The sequence below is a fragment of the Nycticebus coucang genome, chromosome 9 (assembly GCF_027406575.1).
Source record: "Nycticebus coucang isolate mNycCou1 chromosome 9, mNycCou1.pri, whole genome shotgun sequence".
NCBI classification, from domain to species: domain Eukaryota; kingdom Metazoa; phylum Chordata; class Mammalia; order Primates; family Lorisidae; genus Nycticebus; species Nycticebus coucang.
This window is the reverse complement of record NC_069788.1, coordinates 118960800-118973383: the sequence shown is the minus strand read 5'-3', so window position 1 is coordinate 118973383 and position 12584 is coordinate 118960800. Positions and strand designations below refer to the sequence as shown.

The window sequence follows — 12584 nt, the reverse complement described above, 5'->3', positions numbered from 1 at the left end:
CTTAGTTGCCTTCAGTTATCACCTGATTGTTTCCAGTGCCTGTGGCTCAAAGGAGTAAGGCACCGGCCCCATATGCTGGAGGTGGAGGGTTCAAACCCAGCCTCGGCCAGAAACTGAAAAAAATAAAAAAAAAAACCACCAAAAACCCCCACAAGAATCCTTCAGGGGCAGACCTCACAGTTTCCCCTGACTCCCAATCCTGTGGGGTGCAAGAGTCCCTCAGCCTGTCCCAAGAGTGGAGCTCTGATCCCAGCAGGCACAATTAAGATGGCCATGCTTTAGGCCCCTGCTAAGACCTTCTCGTGACCTTCCAAAATGGCAACCCCCTGGCCACCCAGACCCTCTCAGCATGGCTGCCTTGCCAGCCACCAAACCTATGGCAAATCCACTTCAACCAGCACTCAAATCTGGTTGCTGTACACCGTTCAAGTCTGCCCACTCTTCCAAGCTTTCCACTCAACGTGCAGCTTCCTCCAACAACTGAAAACTCTAGAAAACCTTCTTCCCATCCTAGACCTCTGCGGGGGGCAGCTGATCCCAGCCAGTTGCAATCACTTCCCTAACTCATCAGATTTCCACTGCTGTGGATCATATGCTGTATCCAGCTCACCACACCTCCTTGCTGCATGCTCTGAGTTATGACTCTTGGAAAGGTCCCCACACCAGGTATGGCTGGGTTTTCTTTTTCCTTAGTCACTCTAGGAGAGCTCAGCTCAATGATTCTTCTGGACTATCTTCTAGTTTTTCTCTATTGGTACATTTTCAAAAAACACATGAACAAAATACATAAAAATACCACACTGGTCACTATCTTAAAAATAGTTTAATATTTATTTGCAAAAATCAAGTGAAAATCAAAATACATTCTTCCTTCAAAAACAAATTCACTAATTGAAAGGTATCAATTTTTTTTCATAGTAGAAATAAACTATGTAATATTTAAGCTTTTGAATTATACTTTATTTTCTAAGAAAAAGGCTAAAAATACAGGGGTTTTTTTAATACCAAAATAGATGATATAGCATCAGGCTTGCTCCAAAGACTCACATTCATTATAAACAATTATAAACTTCAGACAGATGAACAGATCATGCTCTATAAATACTAATTTGTTATATACTATATAACCTACTATAAACACCCTAATTTTATGTTATTACTTTTCAAAGTATTTCAAACTAGTCAATTTTTTCCCCTTGTTCCTAAGTTTTCTTTTTTATAATTTAGGGACTTATCCCTTTCTATAGATTTACCAAAATCAAAATTTTTTTGCTAATATAAACTATCCTGGAAATCTTAGTAACACAGTAAAGTCACATCAAGTGCATACAGATTTTTTATTTTAAAAAACAGTGATTTACTCAGGCATCGTGGCTCACACCTGTAATCCTGGCACTCTGGGAGGCCGAGGCAGGTGGATTGCTTAAGCTGAGGAGTTCCAGACCAGCATCAGCAAGAGCAAGACCCCATCTCTGCTAAAAATAGCAGGGCACTATGACAGGCACCCGTAGTCCCAGCCACTCAAGAAGCTGAAGCAGGAGGATGGCTTGAGCCCAAAGCTTGAGGTTGCTGTGAGCTATGACTCTATAGCACTCTACCCAGAGCAACAGAGTGAGACTCTGTCTCAAATTAAAAAAACAAACAAAAACAGTGATTTTGAATCTTCCCCACAGCTAAAGCTGTAAAGTCAGAGCCCAATCCATACTTTCTAAAAAGCCACTGTGGAGTGAGGCACACTGCTAGTTGGCCACTTTATCTGGCAGTGTGTCCTCCATTGTTAGTAGATCATTATTTCTTTGGGTTGAGCACAAGACAAAATTTGTGGTTTGTCAGATTAGGGTCCATATTGTATGACAAAATCTATTTTTAAACAATAGACTTAGATGCAGTTCTGGATGCCAATCTGCCTAAGCTCATTGCAACTACTGAGCTGCCTCCTGAATTCCTTCCAGGATACCCAGAGAGTAGAATCTATCCTACTTAAGTAATTTCTTTCTCTTTTTTCCCCTTCTTTGATGAATGTATATTTAAAGTTGCATACAAATATGTGTACGCAATTATATACAGAGTGCTAGAGAAAAGCAGAAAGGAGATTTGGTGATAAGTACAACCAACAGCATAATCTGACACTCTAACAACTCTCTAAGGGCCATGACACAGGCAAGGTCCAAAAAGCTACCAAGTATGCCTTCTTACATTAATAAGAAAGCAAATGAATCTTTAGTAGAGACATTTATTAACTCATATCCTCTTCTTAATTATGTGGCATTAAGTCCAGACAAATTTTTACATGTTATTAATTTAGAGAAATTAATTAAAATTTTTTAGTTTTAAAAAAGAATCCCTCGGACCTTTCATACTACTGTTTGATTCCAGAATAGAGGAAAAACTACAAAGCTGCAGAGGCAGCTAGAAAAGAACAGAACATCTCTATACAGAGAAAAGATACAGAGCCTTACTCTCTCAGTTTAACATGTTACTTTTACTTCCATGTTACCGAGACCAAAATAAATCACTGGGACTACAATGTTATGACATAAACTGTAACTATTATATCCAAAGTAAAGATTAATAAACTAAAAAACTAAACAATCTTCAGTGTTTGAGAGATGCAATATTTGCTAACAAAATCAAGTAAGATAATTAAGAGAGAAGTGTCTGCACTTGGTGTGGCGATCGATGTAGAATATTCTCTGGATCTTTGTATTCGTTAATTGGATTCATCACAGCTGCATACACTTCACCATAGGCTCTGCAGACTAATTCCGTAGACTGTCGTACAATCTGCTCTCTATTGATAAACAAAATGTGAATACATCATCTGAAAAAATACATTTTACTATGAATTGCAAGAACACTTTGTATTTTTAATCAATGCGCTTCATTTTCTTATTATCATACTTTTTAGAAATCACTACAAGTACACATATTACTCATCTTGATTTGTGGATAAAACATGTTTTTATAATTATTTATTAAATTCTTCATTACTCTGTAGGTGCTGGAGCTGGGGGAGGGCAGGAACTGTGTTTTGTTCATTGTTACATCTTCAAGGTTACCAACAATTTCTGTTATATACAGTGGACTGCTAAACAAGAAACAGAAACTGACCTGCTATTGGTGTACTGATTTTGCAAAAGCAAATGGTAACACATTACCTTTAAAAAAGATGCTTATGATTATTCAAATTTATCAACACTTTTATATGTCAGAAAAACTTTCAGTAATCAGCTTCAATGTATAGCTCCTACACTAACAACTGCATCTCCCTGTATCACCAAACATGTGGCGCTTGCTTACAACAAATCACAGCATTCTCAGAAATGTACATTTCTACAAAAGCACATTAAAGAGTATTAGACATAGTCTTGCAAAGGTTTTTTTTTTTTTAATTATTCAGCTAGGACAAAAATAAGTTTTAATTTCATTAAATCTGTATCAGCTCTTTCCTTGTTTTCATGATACTTCCTGTCATCCACAGCTATTTATACCATTCCTATATGACTATACTTCCGATTTTTACCAAACTAAATTTAAAACGTACCTTTCAAGCTTTACTCCTAAGCCTACTTTTCTTATTATGTTTCTTACTTCAGTTTATAGCACAGTTTATATCACCTCAGTTTAGGTTCTAATAAACTCTTGCCTGGAGTACACAGAAACTCCTACCTGGTCTTCTTCCTTGCAGTCCCTCCACATTGAGTCCCTCCTAGGCACTGCTGTTAAATTAATCTTTTGGATGGAAACTTTCTGTAAGTTTCTCCTTTAGCTGGGGATTTCAAGGAGCTCCAGTGGCTTCCTATGGTTTCAGAGAAGCCAATATTCCTTCCTCACTATTCAAAATTCTCTAATATTCTGTATCACTACTGTAATTCTGCAACTCAATACAACTGCTGACTGTTCCCTCTGCCCTGCTCTTGCTCAGTTTCTGTGCTTATATTTCTCCTCTTGTCTAGGATGTCTCTCCCACCACTTTTAAGCGTTCTTAATGTTCAGCAAAAATGTTCTCTTTCATCCATGAAGTTTTCCTTGACCTTGAGAGCTAGAAATAGTTTCTTCCTTTTTGGAACATCTACACCACTTTTTCTGTTCCTCTCTTCTGGCATTTACCACTCCTCCCAATAAAGCATCTATCTACATTTTCTTGATTCTCACATCCTCTAACAGCTTTGTACTAGGGGAGGGCATAGTTCCACATTGAATGTATATAACAACTGCAGTATAACCCAATTTCAAAATGGACTTTAAAAATTCTTTAGAGTTACAGAATTATCAAGTCTTAGCTGCCCTGCAAAACTTCACGTAACTTGATATTATTTATGTGCATATATCCTGTCCCTTAAAACCCAGTATATTTTGAATATGATGGGTGCTTAATAAATAATCACTGACGAGAGAGATTAAAGATGGCGGCCAAGTAACAGCTTCCCTGTAACTGGAAACAGTGAGTCTGGGGAGACAAGACTCCAGGCATCTCTGGCCTGTGGGATCTTCCTATAATCATCCCTCTGAGGATACAGGGAGCCAGCAAGGGACTTCCGGACCCCAAGAGGAGGACAAAAACAGCGGAAAACTGGCAAGTGGTTGTGTGTGCTTGATGGACCTAATCAAGCTGGCAACCGTAAGTACAAGCAGCAGTGAGACTGCAAATCCGAAAGTTACCTGTGAACTGTTTCGGTGTACTTGGACTTGGCACTCAGTTGAACTGCCTTGGGGAGAGCTTGAGCAGGAGTGTGGAGAACTTTGAGCATTGTCTGGGGCCCCAGACTGAGCTGGGTGCAGGAAGCCATTGTGAAAGAACTGCCCCGGCAAGCTCCGCCCTCAGGGTCTCAGAGCAAGGATTGGGAGGGTCAAAGTAACCTACTGACTGAGCAGCCTAAAGGCAGGGACTGAGCTGCCTTACAGCCTTAATCCTTAAGGGCAGAGTGAGATGATTTTGGCACACTGGAGCCTTGGGCTGTTGCCCTGGGTAGAGTGCCGTGACGTCACAGCTCATAGCAACCTCAAACTCCTGGGCTTGGCGCCGCCCAGACCTCCATAAGAGCTGTGCAGCGACCCATGACCGGTGACCCATACCCACCGGGCCTCCACATTTCCTGACAAGGAACTGCGGGAGCCACGCAACTCTGTGTCCTCCCAGATTGCATACTAGCCTGTTCATCTGGACAGGGACTCTGGTAGCTGCGTGCCCTTTGGAGCCCTCCCTGCTTCTGCGCGGAGGCCTGCTCCTGCAGAGACTGCTGGAGTCTTGGGCTCTCTGTGCCAAAGTCACGGGGTGCCTGGCACTCCCAGAACCGTGCGCACCACCCCAGCCCTGTTGCTGGTTCCAGGTGTGTTGTGAACCGGAGCCGCTTCCACAACCAGAGCTCCCTAGCTAGAGCAGCCCCAGAGGAAGTACACAGGGTCACTCTCTACAAAGATCCAGCAACAATAAAGTGATCCCGCTGGGGTCTAATCTTGGAGAGACACCTCCCCAACTCTGAGGACAGCCAGAGGCAATGGTGAAAAACAATCATGAGGCGAAATCAACAGAAAAACTCTGGCAATATGAATAATCAGAGTAGATCAACTCCCCAAAGGATCAGTGGGGCAGAAACAACACAAGACCCCATGCACAAACTAATAGCTGAGATGTCAGAAATTGAATTCAGGATCTGGATAGCAAATAAGATCAAATTAGAATTCCAAAAGTTATCTCAAGAATTCAATGGATTCAAAGACCAAATGACCAAAGATTTTGACACATTGAGACAAGAAGTTGCATCCCTCAAAGATCTGAGAAACACAGTACAATCCCTCAGTAACAGAATGGAGCAAGCAGAAGAAAGGATTTCTGACATTGAAGACAAAGCTTTCGAATGCTCCCAAACCCTCAAAGAAGAAGAGAAATGGAGAGCAAAAACAGACCACTCTCTCAGAGAGCTCTCGGATAATTTGAAGAAAACCAATATTCGTCTTATAGGGATCCCCGAAAGTGACGAAGTAGCTTCACAAGGCACAGAGTCTCTTCTCCATGAGATTATGAAGGAGAACTTTCCAGACATGCCAAGAGATTCCGAAATTCAGATAGCGGACAGTTTCAGAACTCCAGCATGACTCAACCCAAATAAGACATCCCCCAGACACATCATAATCAATTTCACTAAAGTTAATATGAAGGAGAAAATTCTGAAAGCTGCCAAACAAAAGAAAACCATTACCCCTACCTACAAGGGGAAGAATATCAGAATAACTGCAGATCTCTCTGCTGAAACCTTTCAAACTAGAAGAGGATGGTCATCGACTTTTAATCTCCTAAAACAAAATAACTTTCAACCCAGGATCCTGTACCCAGCTAAACTGAGCTTCATTTATGATGGAGAAATTAAATACTTCAACGACCTTCACATGTTGAAGAAATTTGCCACAACTAAACCAGCTCTCCAGGACATTCTTACACCTATCCTCCATAAAGACCAGCATAATCCTCCACCACAGAACTAAACCCACCCAAAAAATTTTTGATCAAATTCCAACTTCCACAGTCACAAAAGGATTAAAAATGTCCACGGGTCTCTCGAAAGGCTTATCAATACTCTCAATTAATGTGAATGGTTTAAATTGTCCTCTAAAGAGGCATAGGTTGGCGGACTGGATACAAAAACTCAAGCCAGATATCTGCTGCATCCAAGAATCGCATCTTACATTAAAAGACAAATATAGATTCAAGGTGAAGGGATGGTCATCTATATTCCAGGCAAATGGAAAGCAGAAAAAAGCAGGCGTTGCAATCCTGTTCGTAGACGCAATAGGCTTTAAACCAACCAAAATAATTAAGGATAAGGATGGACACTTCATATTTGTTAAAGGTAATACTCAATATGAAGAGATCTCAATTATTAATATTTATGCACCCAACCACAACGCACCTCAATTTATAAGAGAAACTCTAACAGACATGAGCAACTCGATTTCCTCCACTTCCATAGTAATTGAAGATTTTAACACCCCTTTAGCAGTCCTGGATAGATCCTCCAAAAAGAAGCTAAGCAAAGAAATTTTAGATTTAAACTCAACCATTCAACATCTGGACTTAACAGACGTCTACAGAACATTTCATCCCAAAAAACCTGAATACACATTCTTCTGATCAGCCCATGGAACATACTCCAAAATCGACCACATCCTAGGCCACAAATCTAACCTCAGCAAATTTAACAAAATAGAAATTATTCCTTGCATCTTCTCAGACCATCATGGAATAAAAGTTGAACTCAATAACAACAGGAACCTGCATACCCATACAAGAACATGGAAGCTAAACAACCTTATGCTGAAGGATACATGGGTTATAGACAAGATTAAGAAGGAAATCACCATATTTTTGGAACAAAACAACAATCAAGACACGAATTACCAGAACCTCTGGGATACTGCAAAGGCAGTCCTAAGAGGGAAATTTATAGCACTGCAAGCCTTCCTCAAGAAAACGGAAAGAGAGGAAGTCAATAACTTAATGGAACATCTCAAGCAACTGGAGAAAGAAGAACACTTCAACCCCGAATTAAATGAAATTGAAAACAAAAGAATTATACAAAAGATCGATAAATCCAAAAGCTGGTTTTATGAAAAGATCAATAAAATAGATAAACCTTTCCCAACCTAACCAGGAAAAAAAGAGTAAAATCTCTAATTTCATCAATCAGAAATGGTAATGATGAAATAACAACAGACCCCTCAGAAATTCAAAAAATCCTTAACTAATACTACAAGAAACTCTACTCTCACAAATATGAAAATCTGAAAGAAATAGACCAATACCTGGAAGCACGCCACCTACCAAGACTTAGCCAGAACGAAGTGGAAATGTTGAACAGGCCTATATCAAGTTCTGAAATAGCATCGACTATACAAAATCTCTCTAAAAAGAAAAGCCCAGGACCAGATGGCTTTACGTCAGAATTCTACCAAACATTTAAAGAAGAACTAGTACCTATACTACTAAACCTCTTCCAAAATATAGAAAAAGAAGGAATATTACCCAGCACATTCTACGAAGCAAACATCACCTTGATCCCCAAACCAGGGAAAGACCCAACAAGAAAAGAAAATTATAGACCAATATCACTAATGAATATAGATGCTAAAATACTCAATAAGATCCTAACAAGCAGAATCCAACAATACATCAAAAAAATTATACACCATGACCAAGTGGGATTTATCCCAGGGTCTAAAGGCTGGTTCAATATACGTAAATCTATAAATGATTCAACACATAAACAAACTTAAAAAGAAAGACCATATGATTCTTTCAATTGATGCAGAAAAAGCTTTTGATAATATCCAGCATCCCTTCATGATCAGAGCACTTAAGAAAATTGGTATAGAAGGGACATTTCTTAAACTACAGCAAACCCACAGCCAATATCATATTGAATGGAGTTAAATTGAAATCATTTCCACTTAGATCAGGAACCAGGCAAGGTTGCCCATTGTCTCCATTGCTCTTTAACATTGTAATGGAAGTTTTAGCCATTGCAATTAGGAAAGAGAAGGCGATCAAGGGTATCCACATAGGGTCAGAAGAGATCAAACTTTCACTCTTTGCAGATGACATGATCGTATATCTGGAAAACACTAGGGATTCTACTACAAAACTTTTAGAAGTGATCAAGGAATATAGCAATGTCTCAGGCTACAAAATCAACACCCATAAATCTGTAGCCTTTATATATACCAACAATAACCAAGCTGAACAAACAGTCAAGGACTCTATTCCTTTCACAGTAGTGCCAAAGAAGATGAAATATTTGGGAGTATACCTAACAAAGGACGTGAAAGATCTCTACAAAGAGAACTATGAAAACCTAAGAAAAGAAATAGCCGAAGATGTTAACAGATGGAAAAACATACCATGCTCATGGCTGGGAAGAATCAACATTGTTAAAATGTCCATACTGCCCAAAGCAATATATAACTTTAATGCAATTCCTATTAAAGCTCCATTGTCATACTTTAAAGATCTTGAAAAAACAATACTTCGTTTTATATGGAATCAGAAAAAACCTCGAATAGCCAAAACATTACTGAGCAATAAAAACAAAGCTGGTAGAATCACGCTACCAGACCTGAGACTGTACTATAAATCCATAGTGATCAAAACAGCATGGTACTGGCACAAAAACAGAGAAGTAGATGTCTGGAACAGAATAGAGAACCAAGAGATGGATCCAGCTACTTATGATTATTTGATCTTTGACCAGCCAAGTAAAAACATTCAGTGGGGAAAAGATTCCCTATGTAACAAATGGTGCTGGGTGAACTGGCTGGCAACCTGTAGAAGATTGAAACTGGACCCACACCTTTTACCATTAACTAAGATAGACTCTCACTGGAAAAAAGATTTAAACTTAAGACATGAAACTACAAAAATACTTGAAGAAAGTGCAGGGAAAACTCTTGAAGGAATCGGCCTGGGTGAATATTTTATGAGGAGGACTCCCCAGGCAATTGAAGCAGTATCAAAAATACACTACTGGGACCTGATCAAACTAAAAAGCTTCTGCACAACCAAGAACATAGTGAGTAAAGCAAGCAGACAGCCCTCAGAATGGGAGAAAATATTTGCAGGTTATATCTCCAATAAAGGTCTAATAACCAGAATCCACAGAGAACTCAAACGTATTAACAAGAAAAGAACACGTGACCCCATCTCAGGGTGGGCAAGGGACTTGAAGAGAAACTTCTCTAAAGAAGACCGACACAAGATCTACAAACACATGAAAAAAAGCTCATCATCCTTAATCATCAGAGAAATGCAAATCAAAACTAGTCTGAGATATCACCTAACCCCAGTAAGAGTAGCTTACATAACAAAATCCCAAAACCAGAAATGTTGGCGTGGATGTGGAGGAAAGGGCACACTTCTACACTGCTGATGGGAATGCCCACTAATACGTTCCTTCTGGAAGGATGTTTGGAGAATACTTAGAGATCTAAAAATAGACTTGCCATTTGATCCTATAATTCCTTTACTAGGTTTATACCCAGAAGACCAAAAGTCACAATATAACAAAGACATCAGTACTAGAATGTTTATTGCAGCCCAATTCATAATTGCTAAGTCATGGAAGAAGCCCAAGTGCCCATCGACCCACGAATGGACTAGCAAATTGTGGTACATGTATACCATGGAATACTATGCAGCCTTAAAGAAAGATGGAGACTACCTCTTTCATGTTTGCATGGATGGAGCTGGAACATATTCTTCTTAGCAAAGTATCTCAGGCATGGAAGAAAAAGTATCCAATGTACTCAGCCCTACTATGAAGCTAAATTATAGCTTTCACATGAAGACTATAGCCCAACTATAGCACAAGACTATGGGGAAAGGGCCAAGGAAGAGGAAGGGAGGGGAGAGGTTTTGGTGGAGGGAGGGTAATGGGTGGGGCCACATCTACGGTGCATCTTAGAATGGGTACAGGCGATTGCACTAATGTACACAGCTATCATTTAACAATAAAAAAAATAAAAATAAAAAATAAAATAAATAATCACTGAATGCTTGATGAAGAAAAATAACTTTTCGTATTTAAGGAGTCCCATTCTGGGCTCATGAACCACCATTCTTTTTCACAGGACAGAGTCACTACCCAGCTTTTGGTTTCACGTAGTCAAGAATACATTTACATGACTGACCAGACTAATGTAATAGTAACAGCGGTAACAGTAATATTGTTGTTACTTGTTACACAAGTGAAGGCCATGAAATCACCATCAACACAACATACTCTTTAAGCTGTTTTTCCAAGGAATTATATTCTCTTTTTTATAATAATGGCCAAAATAATACATTTGTAAGACTATCTGTGGAACTATGTGTACCTATGATCTAGAAAAGTACAAAAATAGCTGTATGGAATGAAAAATTCCCTTATGATGTTAGAGCATTGGTATCCTGTTCTGATGAGGTCCACGCTCTTGGCAAGTTGAAGCAACTTGACATTTTTGAAAAATTGCGGAAGTTTCCTTAATGAGAGTGATTAGGGGGAGATATGCTGAGTAAATTCTTTGAACAGAATAGAGTGATGCTACTGGCTATACTACCCTTCTGCTGGAAGAAATGATGGTAGAAAGTGACTTAGAAAACTACTTAACTGAGGCTCCAAGACATTTTTTGATCTATTGATTGGTGATCTTTCCTGTAATTGAGCTTAACAATTCACCAAAATGAGGCAAAAATTATTTTTTCATAAATGAAATTAAGATATAATAAAAAATTGCTATTTTAAAAGTTTGTTAGATATCATATACATTTGATATCCATTTACTCAAAGAAATAGACAGATTTTTGAGGGGTGTATAAAACATGCATTACTCACACCTAATACTGTATAAAATCAATACTCAATTTGAATCAATACTCAATCGACAGTACATAAGGAGTACACAGAAACAAAGCTATTCCTTTTCATAAGAAGTTTAAAATCATCAGGTACACTAATAAATATTAAATATAATTTTAAAAAATTTAGAGTAGGGCGGCGCCTGTGGCTCAAAGAGTAGGGCACCAGTCCCATATGCCGGAAGTGGTGGGTTCAAACCCAGCCCCGGCCAAAAAAAAAAAAAAAAAAAATTTAGAGTAATTGTTAAATGTACAATAAATTTTTAAAACTTTTGAATTAGTAAATTTTAAATTGTATTTTCAAGTCCTGATGACAAATTTTAAACTTACTGAAATTCTGTTGTACCTTAGGGCACATTTCTGTTTCTAAGCTAAGTTAGCTTACAAATATCTAACAATAATTCACAATAACTCATTAATCAATTAGGAAACTGTCAAGACAGTAAAGCTGGTTCACAGAACAAGTTGAGAAACTGACCGTTTATAGACATTTGAAAAGGAAGGTGAGAACAAAGCAGGTTAGCTGTAAAACAGGTTAATATGCTATAGAACAACAAGAGACATTAGGGCTCTCTCTTCCCCTGGACATGTCTGACATATCTGCGCAGTGTTTAGGACCTTTGACCAACAGCAAACAAAGAATCAAACAAAGGACATTCTCTAATTAATTCTGATGATCCGGTTAACAATAATGCTTCAGGATGACACTGAAAGGACATGCTATTCTCTCAGACCTCATTTGCCTATCGAAGTTTTGAAAAGTTTTAACATTTCTTATATTTAGAAAGTAGCTTACTATACTAGTTTATCATATAGCAAATATAATAATCAGATAATTAACTTACTGCTAGAAAAAAGGATTGAGGGAAGAAAAGATCAGCTTGTTTTAAAATTTTACCAATGGCAACATTTTTCAGTTAATATCATCAAAATACCATAAATTGAGGAATTCAATTTGTCCAGTTACAAATGTTACAGTACCATAACAATCTAGTATTATAAATTTCAAAAATCTTAATAAAGATTGATACATAACTAAATGGAAATGTTACTCTTTTTAAAGTGTGTTCAAAGAAATTAACTGTATTTTAAATAATTATTTAAAACAGTGAACTAAGAAATGAACTGCTTACTTCCAAAATCAGTGTGCTTGTCATTAACTAGTCCTTTAGAATTTTTAGTTACCAGAACAACATGA

At 38.2% G+C, this 12584-nt stretch overlaps 1 protein-coding gene across 1 annotated transcript in view; it reads right to left on the bottom strand.

Annotated features, from left to right (window-relative positions):
• Positions 1-808: 808 nt before the first annotated feature.
• The window catches only part of COG6 (component of oligomeric golgi complex 6), a 123600-nt gene continuing 111824 nt past the window's right edge, over positions 809-12584 (bottom strand). Inside the window, exon 19 of the mRNA XM_053601702.1 lies at positions 809-2791. Within this exon, the coding sequence (XP_053457677.1) occupies positions 2644-2791 (148 nt within the window). The 3' untranslated portion in view covers positions 809-2643. The remainder of the gene's footprint in view (positions 2792-12584) is intronic.